This window comes from Hemitrygon akajei, chromosome 11, assembly GCF_048418815.1.
Source record: "Hemitrygon akajei chromosome 11, sHemAka1.3, whole genome shotgun sequence".
Taxonomy (NCBI): Eukaryota; Metazoa; Chordata; class Chondrichthyes; order Myliobatiformes; family Dasyatidae; genus Hemitrygon; species Hemitrygon akajei.
This window is the reverse complement of record NC_133134.1, coordinates 162,576,310-162,592,049: the sequence shown is the minus strand read 5'-3', so window position 1 is coordinate 162,592,049 and position 15,740 is coordinate 162,576,310. Positions and strand designations below refer to the sequence as shown.

The 15,740-nt window shown below is 44.0% G+C and overlaps 1 protein-coding gene across 1 annotated transcript in view; it reads right to left on the bottom strand.

Moving 5' to 3' along the window:
* LOC140736211 (deoxynucleoside triphosphate triphosphohydrolase SAMHD1-like) overlaps positions 1 to 8,067 on the bottom strand; it is a 44,780-nt gene extending 36,713 nt beyond the window's left edge. The window contains exons 1-2 of the mRNA XM_073062122.1: positions 7,931 to 8,067; positions 297 to 457 (exon numbers count right to left, since the gene is read on the bottom strand). Coding sequence (XP_072918223.1) covers positions 297 to 457; positions 7,931 to 7,966 — 197 coding nt within the window. The 5' untranslated portion in view covers positions 7,967 to 8,067. The remainder of the gene's footprint in view (positions 1 to 296; positions 458 to 7,930) is intronic.
* Positions 8,068 to 15,740: the final 7,673 nt, after the last annotated feature.

Genomic DNA, 15,740 nt, shown 5'->3' with positions numbered 1-15,740 from the left:
CCAAGCTAAATTCCTGGGGTGTCCTTACCCAATGGGTTGCTTGAATCTCCCCGAACCCTTACGTGATGGGGTACTCAAATCTCCCTGAGTTCTTACCCGATGGGTGCTCGAATCTCCCGAGTCATTACCCGATGGGTGCTCAAATCTCCTGAGTCCTTACCTGATAGGATGCTCAAATCTCTGCGAATCCTTAACCAATGAAGTGCTCAAATCTCCCTAAATCCTTACCCGATGGTGTAATCGAATCTCCCTAAATTCTTACCCGATGGGGTGCTGGATTCTCCCTGAGTCCTTACCCGATGGAGTGCTCGAATCTGTTGTGGGAGGCCCCGGGATACACAAAGTATGCCCCCCCGAGCTGCTTAATGAAGCGGAGACGCTGGAACTGCGGCGTGTCTATGATGTCGACGAGCAGTGGATGCATCTCAATGTGGCCGTGGATCGGGTCGTTGAACACCTGTGGGGGAATTGAAAGGTCTCAGCTCACATCACAAGGCAGCTTTCTATCCCTCTGTCAAAGACAATGCCTGACCAATTGTATATTGTGTTTTATTCCCCTAAATAAACCAGTGAGCCTAACATCTGTAGTGAGAAAGTTATTGGAAGCTATTCTAAGGAACTGGATGTACAAGTAATTGAATAGAAAGGGACTGATTGGGAATATTCAACGTGGCTTTGTGCATGGAGGGTCATTTCTAACCAATCTTGTAGATTTCTTTGAGGAAGTTACCAGGAAAGTTGATGAAGGCAAGGCAATAGATGTTGTCTACATGGATTTAACAATACCTTTGACAAAGTCCTGAATGGGAGGTTGTTCAAGAACGATCAGTCGCTTGACATTCAGGATGAGGCAAAAAAATTGGATTGGACATTAGTTTCATTCAAGAAGCCAGAGGGTGATTGAAGTTGGTTGCCTCTCTGACAAATGGCAGGGCAAGGTGGTGAGATAGCAATGCGGGACAAAAAACGGCAGATGAACTTAATGGGTACTTCACATCTGTCTTCACTGTGGAAGACACTAGCAGTGTGCCAGAGGTCTGTGAGTGTCAGGGAGCAGGAGTGAGTGCTATTGCTATTACATAGGAAAAAGTGCTAGGCAAACTCAAAGGTCTTAAGGTGGATAAGTCACCTGGGCCAGATGGACTACATCCCAGAGTCCTGAAAGAGGTTGCTGAAGAGTTAACAGATGCATTGGTCATGATCTTTCAAGAACCTCTTGATTCTGGCATGGTTCTGGCTGGACTGGAAGAATGCAAATGTCACTCCACTTTTCAAGAAGGGAGGAAGACAAAAGAAAGGAAATTATAGACCAGTTAGTCTAACCTCAGTGGTTAGGAAAGTGTTTGAGTCTGTTATTAAGGATGAGATTTTGAGGTGCTTGGAGACGAATGATAAAATAAGTCAAAGTCAGCATGGTTTCTGTAAAGGGAAATCCTGCCTAACAAATCTGTCAGAGTTCTTGGAGGAGGTAACAAGCAGGGTGAACAAAGGTGAGGCAGGGGATGTCATTTATTTGGATTTTCAGAAGGCATTTGATAAGGTTCTTCATGTGAGACTGTTTAACTATAATATCCTATGGTGTTACAGGAAAGATACTGGCATGGATAGAGGAATGGCTGACAGGTAGGAGGCAGCGAGTGGGAATAAAAGGGGACTTTTCTGGTTGGCTGCTGGTGGCTACTGATGTTTATCAGGGGTCAGTATTGAAACCGCTGCTTTTCACATTGTTTGTCAATGATTTAGATAATGGAACTGATGGCTTTGTGGCAAAGTTTGCTGATGATAAGAAGATAGGCAGAGGGGTAGGTAGTGTTGAGGAAGCAATGTGATTGCAGCAGGACAAATTGGAAGAATGGGCATAATAGTGGCAGATGGAATGCAGTGTTGGGAAATGTGTGATAATGCATTTTGGTAAAATGGGGAGAAGTTTCATACATCAAAGGTGCAGAGGGACTTATTCCTCACGTAAGACTCTCAGAAGATTCATTTACAAGTTGAGTCTGTGGTAAAGAAGACAAATGCAATGTTGGCATTTATTTCAAGGGGAATAGAATATAAAAGCAAGGAGATAATGCTGAGGGTTTATGAGACACTAGTCAAGCCACACTTGGAGTATTGTCCACAGTTTTGGGCCCCGTATCTCAGAAAGAATGTGTCATCGTTGGAAACCACCCAGAGGATGTTCGCAAGAATGATTCCAGGAATGAAGGGGTTAACATATGAGGAGTATTTGGCATCTTTGACCTGTACTCACTGGAATTCAGAAGAACATTTGAAACTGACCTAATGTTGAAAGGACTAGATCAGGTGGATGTGGAGAGAATGTTTCCTATAGTGAAGATGTCTAGAACTAGAGGACACAGCCTCAGAATTGAGGTGCAACCCTTTAGACCAGAGGTAGGGAGGAATTTATTTAACTAGAGAGTAGTAAATCTGTGGAATACTCTGCCACAGTCTGCGGTGGAGTCCAAATCAAGACATATATGTAAGGTGGAAGTTGATCATTCTTCATCGGTCAGTGTATAAAAGAATATGGTGAATAGGCAGGTGTATGGGGTTGAGTGGGATCCAGGATCAGTCATGATGGAATGGTGGAGCAGACTCGATGGGCTGAATGGCCTAATTCTGTTCCAGTGTCTTATGGTCTTGTAATGCTATAACAACAACCTCTGACTGAATGTCAGCAAAACCACAGAAGTAATTATCATAGGTGGAAGTGCCTTATCATAGCTGTAGTTCCATGAGTAACTCCTCATCGGAGGATCTGAGGTGGAGAGGGTCAGTAGCTTTAAATTCCATGGCACTGTCATATCAGAGGACCCGCCCAGGGACAAGCATGTCAGTACCATCAGAAAGGTGGCACAATAGTGCCTCTACTTTCTTAGAGGTTTGCACAGAAATTTATTATGGTTGAATGACAATAAACTTGAACTAGGTTTGGCTTGTCATCTCAAATTTTGATGAACTTCTATAGATGCACAGTGGAGAGTATTCTATCTGGTTACATCATGGACTGACATGGAGCCCAGCAATGGAGATGTCTACAGAAAGTGATGGATACAGCCCTGACCATCACTATCAATTCATCCCCAACTTAAGACCACAAGATTTAGGAGCAGATATATGGCCATTTAGCCCATCAAGTCTGCTCCCCCATTTCATCATGGCTGATCCATTTCCCTCTCAGCCCTAATCAACTGCCTTCTCCTTTAACCCTTCATGCCCTGACTAATCAATAATTTTTCAACCTTTGCCTGAACTATCCTTAAAGTCAGCTTCCACAGCATTCTGTGGCAAAGAATTCCATAGATTTGCCACTCTCTGGCTAAAGAAATCCCTCCTCAACTCCATTCTAAAAGGATGCCTGTCTATTCTCAGGCAGCATCTTCTGGTCCTAGACTCGCCCACCATAGGAATCATCCTTTTCACATCCACTTAATCAAAGCCGTTCCTCTTTCGATAGGTTTCAGTTAGATCACCCTTCATTCTTGTAAATTCTAGAGAGTGGAGGCCCAATGCCATCAAACGCTCATCATATGACAAGACATTCAATCCTAGAATCATTTTTGTGAACCTCCTTTGAACCGACTCCAACGTCAGAACATTTTTTCTAAAAAAGGGGCCCAAAACAGCTCACAAGGATAGTAAATGTTGTTCTGCTGTTTAAGAAAGGCTCTAAAAATAATCAGGGAATTATAGGCAGCCAACCAGAAAAGGTTCCCATTATTCTCACTCTTTGCCTCCTGCCAATCAACCAATGCTCTAACCATGCTTGTGCCTTTCTTGTAATACCATGAGCTCCTAACTTGTTAAGCAGCCTTATGTGTGGCATCTTGCCAAGGCCTTCGAAAAACCCAAGGACATAACATTCACTGATTTTCCTTTGTCTATCCAGCTTGTTATTTCTTCTGTGACAGGGTTCAGAAATAACCCTAGTTTGGAATGGGGTCCAGAATTGACCCTATGAACTGTGCTGCTATTAAGAGAGAGAGAGGGAGGTGTCCAATGCAGTGAGAGAGAGAGGGGGAGAGAGACAGAAACTGCTCGAAAGATTGATGTTATGGTCTCTCTGAAAGTTGTTTACCTTTCCACAAGGACATTTGCCTGCTTGTTAAAGTTCCTGCAGAGAGAGGAGGGCGGAGCAGGTTGATGGACAGCTGGTGTCCAACATGTGGACATAAAAACCAGGTCCACTGGGACACCATGACACACACGGTTTCGGATGCTGAACGAGCTTTGTTGCACCCACAGGCAGGTGGGGTTTTTGGAGGATCAATTCAGGGAAATTGATCAGTGGCTCACGCAGTGTGAAAAGGTGCGACCGGTGGGGAATTATTTGTGTGTCCACCCTCGCCTGGGTGATAATTCCATCACTGAAGAATGGATGTACGTGTTATGGTCACAGTCAGTGACCACAACAGAATTTCAGAAGACAACGGGAAGATTGACAGCATCAGCTCACCTCTCACCTCTCTCTCTCCAATGTGACTCAACTAACTACCTCAAACTGAACTGAATTCTCTTCATCATCGTAACACTATATTCATTCACCCCTTGGTTTGAAAGAGCCTAGTTTTGTTCCTATTTCCACACCTATGTATATATAAATATATCATTGCTAACCTGTTTAAGATATTTGCATTTAATGTACTGTATTGCGTAGTTACTAATAAACACTCCTAGTTAACAGTAATACCAGACTCCAATGTGGTTTCCATTTCTGCTGGTTCTTTAACCCGGTCACGGGGTACGTGACACTCAAAGAATTCCAACAGGTTTGTCATGCAAGATTTCCCTTGTGGAAACCATGCTCACACATGCCTGCAATTACCCGAAAACCACATCCTTTTCATTCAACTCAGAAGAGGTCCCAATGATCCATATTCCTGAATCCCTGCCCCCTCACCAGTTACTCAGCCATGCATTCATTTGTCAAATCATCCTATTCTTACCCTCACTAGCATGTGGCACTGGCAGCAATCCTGAGATTACTATCCTGGAGGCCCTGTTACTCAGCTCTCTACCTAGGTCCCTAAAATCTCTCTTGAAGACCTCCTTTCTTTTCAGACCTACACCATTGATGCCAATATGTACTGTTATGTGTGAAGCCAAGCAGAACTGCAGAACGGATGCTGCTAATGAGAGAGAGATGACGAGAGAGAGAGAGAGAGAGAGAGAGAGAGAGAGAGAGAGAGAGAGATAAGGGAGAGCCATTCAAAATGCTAATAAGAGAGAGATAACGAGAGAGAGAGAGAGAGAGAGAGAGAGAGAGAGAGAGAGAGATACATAATTCACACACATTTGATTTGAACATGAACTGCTCATTAACACTCCTGCTGAGACAAAAGGAAGTGGTGAAGTTTGATGGACAGTTGATACCCCATTGGGGGGGGGGGGGGGATAAAATAGCGGGTTTGCTAAGACGCAGGCAGACATGCCACGAGACCCTGGAGAGAGCATTGTGCCCCCACAAGTTGGTGGGAGTTTGGAGGACTGATTCGCGGGAATCAGCCAGAGGCTCACAGGGTGTAAAGGTACGACCGGTGGGGACCTGTTGTGTGTCCACCCTTGGCTGGGTGACGGGTTCACCACGGAAGAACGGTCACATCTGGAACGGAGGGGTCACAGTCGGTGACCACAATGGGACAAGAAGACCACGGAAGTTTTGCCTGAAATTTCATATATATATATATATATATATATATATATATCTCTCTCTCTCTCTCTCTCTCTCTCTCTCTCTCTCTCTCTCTCTCTCTCTCCCACAACAACTACCTTGAACTACACTAAACTAAACTGAACTCTGCTTCACTTGAAAATTGATCATTTACCCCTAGACTTCGATAGAGCTTGGCTGATTCCTATTCCCATATTTCTGTGTATATTATCATTGCTAACCTGTTACATTTGTATCCTTGCATTTAGTGTACTGTATTAATTTACTAATAAACATTATCAGTTTCTAGTAATTACAGACTCCAACGAGTGTTCCATTTCTGCTGGTTTGACAGCCCAGTTATGGGGTACGTAACAGTACAAAGACTTCTGGCTGCTCACTCTCCCACTCTAGAATGCTGTGGACCTCCAAGGCAAATACATGCTTGATAGAGCTCTTTAGAAAAGCATATAATTTAGATAATGGTAGTAGAATCATTTCAAGCATGTATAAGGGGTTGTCAAATCTTAAAACACATTCAACTTCATACATTAAAACAAAATGGGAGAAGGAAGGAGGGATAATTATATCTGAGGAAGAATGGACAACAATATGGAGATATCAATGGAAGTGTACCAGTTCACAGAAATGGAGGGAGTTTGGATGGAAAAACTTGATAAGATATTTTATTACACCCTCTCAGAAATCCCATTATGATAGTAACCTCCCTGTTTGCTGGAGAAATTGTGGAAATCAAAATGCAAATCATTATCATATTTTTTGGGACTGCCCTGTTATCAAAAAATATTGGAGGGGGATACACAATGCCCTGCAAGACATCTTTAAATGTGAAATACTCTTGGAGAGTAAGACCATATATTTTGGATATATACCTCAAGAATGGTTGAAAAGAGATAAATATTTAATGAATATACTGTTGGTGGCTGGTAAAAAGACTCTTACTAGGAAATAGTTATCACAGGAGAGCCCAACTTTAAATACATGGATGGAAATTACAATGGACATTTACAAAATGGAGAAGATAACAGCATCTGTTAATCATAAGCTGGAACAATTTGATTCATACTGGAAAAAATGGTTTAACTACATAATGCCTCATAGGCCTGATTTTATTCTCACAAATCAATGAATCTGTTGTAAAAAAAAAGATCACTCCCTACTTGTACATAGTTTTTTCTTTTTTCTTGTTTTTTCTTTCTGCCCTTTTCTATAAGTGTATACCTCAGATAAATACTTTGTGGAGATTTGTGATATATATGATTATATGATATATATGTACAATGTCTGAAATACATCTTATGGAAATGTTTGTTTGATGATAAACTTCAATAAAAAAAGTTACAAAAAAAAGAATGCTGTGGACCTGATCCAAGACATCCCTGACTGGGGTACCTGGGAGGCAATGTGCCATCTGGGCGGCTATCTCATGTCCACAGTCATATTGCAGTCCTCTGCACCTCTCTTCTCTTCTGAGTCACAGCACCAGACTCCGTTAGAGACCCAGTTACTATGACTCCCACCGGAGTTTGTCCCCATCAACAGTATCCAAAGTGATATACCTATTATTGAGAGGAACAGCCCCAGGGATAATCTGCGGGTACTCTACATAGACAGCCCATTTCCCATCCTTCTCCTGACAGTCACCTGCCTCTTGCAACCTAGGAATGACTACCTCCCTGTAGCTCCTATCCATCACTTCCTCAGTCTCCTGTACGAGCCAAATGTCATCGAGCTGCAGCTCCAGTTGCTCAACACATTCTCTGAGGAGATGCAGCTCGATGCCACTGGTGCAATGAAGTTATCCAGGAGGCCAGAGGTCTCCCAGAATTTCTACGTCTCACACAAAGAACCAAACACAGCCCCTGGAGCCATTCTCACTGCACTAACTGTGTCCTAACAGACAAGGAATGAGCATGGTCTCCTGGGGAGGAACAGCTTCCACATTCTCATTCGCATCACCACCTTGTTTGACCCTTTCCAATATTCTTACCAATGGAAATGTCTTTTCCGTCGAGTCTCTTCATTTACAAAAGCTCCAACCATGTCACCTTCTATGGGGTAATGAGCCCCTGCTTTAGCTGACAGTTCACTTTTCACTGGATAATGCAGCTTATCAGCCCCTTATTCATCCCCAGATGCCCATCAACTTCAACCAGCTTCTAACCTGCTTCAAACCTCAGCACTTGTGTGACTGAACTAGAGTGAAAGTTCACGGAAGCTTGTGACGCTTTCATGCCCCTGACAGATTCTTACCTTTCCTTCAGCATTGCTCTGCTGGTTGAAACTCATACCGTTCCTGAATTTGTCTTGATCTCTCAAGGAGCTAGATGAAGAATGCAACCGTAACCAGAACAGTTAACTCTCTGGTACCGAGTAGGTCTTGAATTTATAGTAAACGAGGTATGCGGAAATAGCTTAAAGCACATGATGACATCAATTTAAGAACTGGTTCTAGTAGCAATGATTACAAATTGTCAAGTTATGAGGAAATGTAAACACTGAGAACTACCGACAAAACAAACTTCATTCTTGCTATTGTTTAAAGGGCTTCTATTAAAACACATCCAGGAATGAGGCAGAGCAGGAGGATAGGACAATGTTTTTTGTGATTGTGGAAAAGCTTCTCCGGAACCGTGAGCTGGGCGCGCTGGATCAGACAATAAGAGTTGGAGAGCAAAATGAACCTTTCCTCATCACACAGAGGTCTGAGGTGCTGAGCCTCAACTTTTTGGTGAACAAAACATAAAGAACTAGAAGGCTGGAGGCAGCAAGTGGGAATAAAAGGATCCTTGTCTGGTTGGCTGCCAGTGACTAGTGATGTTCTGCAGGGGATGGTGTTGGGACCACTTCTTTTTATGCTGTATATCAGTGATTTAGATGATGGAATAGATGGCCTTGTTGCCAAGTTTGCAGATGATACAAAGAGTGGTGAAAGGGAAGGTAATGTTGAGGAAACAGGTAGGCTGCAGAAGAACTTGGACAGATTAGGAGAATGGGCAAGAGAGAGGCAAATGAAATACAGTGTTGGAAAATGCATGGTCATGCACTTCGGTACAAGAAATAAATGTGCAGACTATTTTCTAAACGGAGAGAAAATCCAAAAATCTGAGGTGCAAAGGGACTTGGGAGTCCTTGGGCAGAAGACCCTAAAGGTTAACTTGCAGGTAGAGATGGTGATGAGGAAGCAAATGCAATGTTAATATTCATTTCAGGAGGTCTAGAATACAAGAGCAGGGATGTGATGCTGAGGCTTTATAAGGCACAGATGAGGCCTCACGTTGAGTATTATGAACAGTTTTGGGCCTCTCATCTCAGAAGAGATGTGCTGGCATTGGAGAGGGTTCAGAGGAGGTTCACAAGGATAATTCCAAGATCAAAAAGATTATCATATGAAGAATGTTTGATATCTCTGGGTTTGTACTCGCTGGAATTTAGAAGGCTGGGGGCTATCTCATTGAAACCTTTCAAATGCTGAAAGGCCTAAACAGAGCAGGTGTGGAAAGGATGTTTCCCACGGTGGGCAAGTCTAGGACAAGAGGGCACAGCCGCAGGATAGAGGGGCTTCCATTTAAAACAGAGATGCAGAGAAATTTCTTTAACCAGAGGATGATGAACTTGTGGAATTTATTATCACAGGCAGCTGTAGATGCCAGAAATGGGGCTGAGGAGGGGAAAAAGGATCAGCCGTGATTGAATGGTGGAGCAGACACGATGGGCCAAATGGCCTTATTCTGCTTCTTTGCCTGATTGTCTAAGGGCTGGGCATGGAGCAGTTGTGGGGGATCACTGCTGGTGTAGTGGTCACAGACAGATTATGTCAATGTTCCCATGGTGTGAAACCACCATCACTTTGCATATTAGGACAATGGACCATCTCATGTGCTCTGATTGCAAAAACAACAATAAAATTCTTCTCTTGGTATGGTGCCATTGGTAACTTTGTTTATGTTCAAATTCCTTATTAGCATAATAAATCACCAATAACATTCTGATAATGCAGATTTTAATAAAATAGAATCTACATCATAAGAGTTTACAATACTTCTGATTTAGTAAAATAACTGGCTGACTGTTGGAGTTTGTGATCTGTTGTTTAGCGCCTGTGATCTACATTTTTGGTGGTATGTTTTCAGGCCGATTGAGCGATCTGGTGCTTTGCTGTCTTCGAGAGTGCTCCTTGATGCTTCAAGTGAAGCCCGGAAATGGGGCGTGAGCCCGTGATCGATTCCATTTCTCACTGACCTCCCAGATTAAAGTCCTGAGAAAGATTGCAATAATTGAGGTGGGTGCGGACAATGAACGGGTGCTCAGCGTGTCTACCAGCCTCTTGCTCGCTGCTCGCAGGGGAAGGTGTCTGTGTGTGACCGTCTCTCTCTCTCTCTCTCTCCCCCTCCCTCTCTCTCTCTCTCCCCTCTCTCTCTCCCCCTCTCTCTCTCTCCCCTCTCTCTCTCTCTCTCCCCACTCTCTCCCCCTCCCTCTCACTCTCTCCCTCTCTTGCTCTCTCTCTCCCCCTCTCTATCTCCCCTCTCTCTCTCTCCCTCTCTCTCCCTCTCTCTCTCCCCCCTCCCTCGCTCTCTCCCCCCCTCTCTCCACTCTCTCTCTCTCTCTCTCTCCCCCTCCCTCTCTCTCTCTCCCTCCCTCTCTCCCCTCTCTCTCTCCCCCTCTCTCTCTCTCTCCCTCTCTCCCTCTCTCTCTCTCCCTCCCTCTCCCTCCCTCGATGCTGTCGGGTGATGGTACTTGAGCAAGGTTTAATCAACGTGGTTTGTGGGCTGGACTCTGTAGTTCATGTTATGATGTGTTGCTGGTTTCTGGTCACTACTAGCTTGTTGCTATTTCGGAAAATTTTGTATCAGGGCAGCCTGCAGATAGTGAACATGGAGCTGAACTGAATATGTTGTTTATGTGATTTGTTTTTTTTTAATATGTGTGTGGGGGGGTACTGAAGTTTTTCTTTAAATTGGTTCCATGTTTTTTTTTGATTTCATGGCCGTCTGTGGGGACGACAGATCTCAGGGCTGTATACTGTAACACAGGAACAGAGAAACATAGAAAATCTACAGCACAATACAGGCCGTTCGACTCACAAAGCTGTGCCAAACATGTACTTACTTTAGGAATTACCTAGGGTTACCCATAGCCCTCTATTTTTCTAAGCTTCATATACCTATCCAGGAATCTTTTAAAAGATAACCCTGTTATTATTACACCTTTCCAGAATCTGTCTCCCTATCTGCTCCTCGATGTCCCTGTTACTATTGGTTGGTCTATAAAAACCACCCAGTAGAGTTATTGACCCCTTCCTGTTTCTAACTTCCACCACAGAGACAAAGTAGGCAATCCCTCCATGAGTTCCTCCTTTTCTACAGCCGTGGCATGACCTCTGATGAACAGTGCCACACCTCCACCTCCTTTGCCTCCCTCCCTGTCCTTTCTGAAACATCTAAAGCCTGGCACTCTAATTAGCCATTCACGCCCCTAAGCTATCAAGTCTCTGTAATGGCCACAACATCATAGCTCCAAGTACTGATCAATGCTCTAAGCTCATCCGCTTTCAATCTTTTCAATACACTCTTTAAAAATAAATGTACTTATGTTCTCTGATTCTCTGAATCAACTAAATGTTACCCTATAATCCTTCATTTGCATCCTGGTCTCGATATGCCAAAAGGCTCTGGTCCTATGCAGTGGAAAGGGGAGCAATGCTGCTCAAAGAGTTTCCTTGCCTGTGTTGACTAAACACTATCCGTAAACTGTCTTCGTACAGCTATTATCTGCAACCATTGCCTTGCTGTACCTTCCACACTCCTCCCTTCTGTTCTGTAAAGGACAACTCAAATCTTATTGAATCTCAACAGCACAGTCTCTGAAACCCTGAGACAGTTTCACCAGGGGCAGTTCACTGTTGTGATGGAGGTGGCTGCTGTGTGGGCCATCACTGTACAGAGTTCCCTCAGGCAAGAGATTAAAACAAATATCACAACAAGCAGGAATCGGAACAGAGTTCACAGCCTCGGAATAGTGGGACATCCCTTTAGGACAAAGATGAAGAAGACTTTGTTTAGCCAGCGGGTGGCAAATCTGTGGAATCCATTGTCACAGATGGCTGTGGAGGCCAAGTCATTGGGTATATTTAAAGCAGAGGTTTATAAAGTCTTGATTATTGAGAGCAGGGAGAAAGATGGAATCCTCATCTCTTTGTTTATCTGCACTTGAGGATTCATGGGTCCCATATTTGTTGTTGTTGTTAAGTGCCATCGAGTCACCATTGACTCATGGTGACCCTATGGATCGTTGGCAACGTGGTAATGCTGGCATTGAGATAAGGTTCTGCAAAGTGAGTCCAGGGAGTAGGGTGCTGTGTTAAAGGGCAGGACCTCCAGGATTGTCATCTCAGGATTGCCCCATGCAAAGTGAGTCCAGGGAGTAGGGTGCTGTGTTAAAGGGCAGGACCTCCAGGATTGTCATCTCAGGATTGCCCCATGCAAAGTGCTCATGAGGCCAAAAAAAAGATTGTACAATTTAATGTGTGTCTAAGAAGTTAGTGTAGGAGGGAGGGCTGAAGATTTTAGGATCATTGGGCTGTCTTCCAGGAAAGGTAGGACCTGTACAGAAGGGACGGTTTGCACTTGAACTGGAGGGGGATGAAGGTTTGCTCGTGCTGCACTGTGGGGCGGGGGTTTAAACCAGAGTTGCAGGGCGATGGGAACCAGGGTGCCAGAACAGTTAGTGGAGACATTTTTTTGAGAGAGATGGGAACCAGCATTGGGAATGGAAAAAGAGAGGAGTGTTAAGGGATAAATTACTAGACTAGCTTGAATTCCTCGTTCTGATTGTTTGCAAAAGCCCTGTTCTCTATGCTACTCCTAATTGACAGGGTATCCTTTCTAAAACACATGCTTCGCTCAGTGGTCTGAGGGAAGGAATGATTCCTACTGAATAATGGTTTCACTTTCAATTCTCTGTACACTCTCAGATGAAAAGTTGGCACAACCCCGTCCTATCTGACAAAGGGTGTGACTTGTGAAAGGTGTAGTCATCTGGGGAGGGATGGGTAGGGCGTTAATGAACTGACAGGAGGAATGAAGCTTCACAGCAGAGGCAGTTGTTGGATTAAACTGTAGAATAGTTACTTAACTTGATATTTCTTGTAGCTTTACTATGCTTGGTTAATTTTTGATATAATCTCCAATATATATCAATACCCAGCACCTGGCCTGACACCTTGCCCTATTGTCCTGTTTATTATTTATTGTAATGCCTACACTGTTTTGTGCACTTTATGCAGTCCTGGGTAGGTCTGTAGTCTAGTGTAGTTGTTGTGTGTTTTTTTTTTCTGTTGTTTTTACGTAGTTCAGTCTAGTTTTTGTACTGTGTCATGTAACACCATGGTCCTGGAAAACGTCTCATTTTTACTATGCACTGTACCAGCAGTTATGGTCAAAATGACAATAAAAGTGACTTGACTTGACTTCTAATAGTTCAATGAATTTTCTAGTAATTACAGTACAGCTGCCTCAATATTTGGGCCTGTACTCACTGGAACTTAGAAGAATGCGTGGGGATCTCGTGGAAATCTACCGTGTGGTGAAAGGACTAAATAAGGTGGATATGGAGAGGATGTTTCCTATCGTGGAGGTACCCAAAACTAGAGGGCCCAGTCTCAAAACTGAGGGGTGACCTTTTAGAACAGAAGTAAGGAACAAGTATTTTACCCCAAGAATGGTGAATCTGTGGAATGCTCTGCCCCAGGCTGCAGTGGATGCTAAGTCCATGGGTATATTTAAAGCAAAATTTGATGGATTCCTGATTGGTCGGGCATCAAGAGATATGGTGAGAAGGAAGGTGTTAGGTCAGCCATGATGAAATGGTGGAGTGGACCCATGGGCTGAGTGGCCTTGCCCTGCTCCTATGTCTTATGGAATTTGAAGCTGCCCACCCTTTCACTGTTGACTGCTCGATGAGGATTATTCCTGTACCTTCCCCCTCCTGAGATCCACATTCAATTCGGTTGTATGTAGAAAGGGTCCAGGCAGATGGTACGTAAATGGTACTACATAGGGCAGTTAGCACCACCCCTCCACTCCTTTGGTTCAACCAAAGATTCCACTGCTGACCACCCAGTAAGAACTGGACCATCCCTTCCTAATGTTCACATTCAATTCGATCACAGCTTTGCGTGTTTGGATGCACAGCAAGACTAGGCAGCAGGGACAAATATGGTACTATGTAGGCCAGATAAGAACACTATTCCACATCACTGGGTGAAGCTAAAGGTCCCATTTTAGAATGAAGGAGATAAGTATCGCTAATGTGATTTGGAGAGTCATCAGTGGTATAGACATTGCTCCTCCTGTTACTCAAATCAAGTCCCAGCTCACCTGGTTGCAGTAGAAGACTTCACTCTGATCCTCAACCTCAGGGCTGGGGATTTATACAATCTGTTCTAAGAAGGTTGATAACATCCTTCAAAGCATTTTCATCTGCAAAAGTCATTTCTGTGCACAGTGCAGTCTCATACGCTCTTCACAGCTCTGGTCTGGTTATCAAAGTAGAAAATAGAATCAAACTGTACATTTCAGGGGTATATTCAATGGCAACCCACCTTCTCAATGTATGTCGGCCCCCTAAAGCACAACCAACAACCTTACTGGTTAGATGGTAACACATTAATCTGTGAGAACTAAAATGACAAGTGTGTTAGTGTCATGACGCATAGAACACACTAAACTTATCACAAGCAGTGATCAGAAAGTTTAGATAGTCAGTCCTTGTCAAAAAGGGTTTTCTGGCCGTCGGTTCTCTGCTTTGTGACACTGTTTCCTTAACGTGCGATGTGTGGATCCTCATTGGCTTCACCTGCACCTTCAGAGCAATGTACCAAGTCAGTTGTACTTCAAATGGGCCTTCCCACCAAGGCTCAAGGCAATGCTTTCGTCAGTTCAATCTCATCACTGTCCTGTCTCCCTTTCTTTTCACCATCTACACCTCGGACTTCAGCTACAACACAGAGTCTTGTCATCTTCAGAAGTTTTCTGATGACTCTGCCATAGTTGGATGCATCAGCAAGAGAGATGAGGCTGAGTACAGGGCTACGGTGGGAAACTTTGTCACATGGTGTGAGCAGAATCATCTGTAGCTTAATGTGAAAAAGACTAAGGAGCTGGTGGTGGACCTGAGGAGGGCCAAGGCACCAGTGACCCCTGTTTCCATCCAAAGGGTCAGTGTGGACATGGAGGAGGATTACAAATACCTGGGAATACGAATGGACAATAAACTGGACTGGTCAAAGAACACTGAGGCTGTCTCCAAGAAGGGTCAGAGCCGTCTCTATTTCCTGAGGAGACTGAGGTCCTTTAACATCTGCTGGACGATGCTGAGGATGTTCTACGAGTCTGTGGTGGTCAGTGCTATCATGTTTGCTGTTGTGTGCTGGGGCAGCAGGTTGAGGGTAGCAGACACCAACAGATTCAACAAACTCATTTGTAAGGCCAGTGATGTTGTGGGGGTGGAACTGGACTCTCTGACAGTGGTGTCTGAAAAGAGGAGGCTGTCCAAGTTGCATGCCATCTTGGACAATGACTCCCATCCACTCCATAATGTACTGGTTAGGCACAGGAGTACATTCATCCAGAGATTCATTCCACCGAGGTGTAACACTGAGAGTCATAGGAAGTCATTCCTGCCTGTGGCCATCAAACTTTACAACTCCTCCCTTGGAGTGTCAGACACCCTGAGTCAATAGGCTGGTCCTGGACTTATTTCCACTTGGCATGATTAACTTATTTTTATTTAATTATTTATGGTTTTATATTGCTTTCTTTCTACACTATTCTTGGTTGGTGTGACTGTAACGAAACCCAATTTCCCTCGGGATCAATAAAGTTTGTCTGTCTATCAGTACCCATCTCCAGGCTAGTAGGTGTGACACTCTGAAGCCAGTACAATCTTCTGGCCTTCAATTACCAGATGGTACTTTTAAGAGTGTGTATCAGTGCCACACAATACAGCAATATGCTTTCACTCATGGTGTGGATGTCATCTGTTTAGCCCAGAGGGGAGGAGA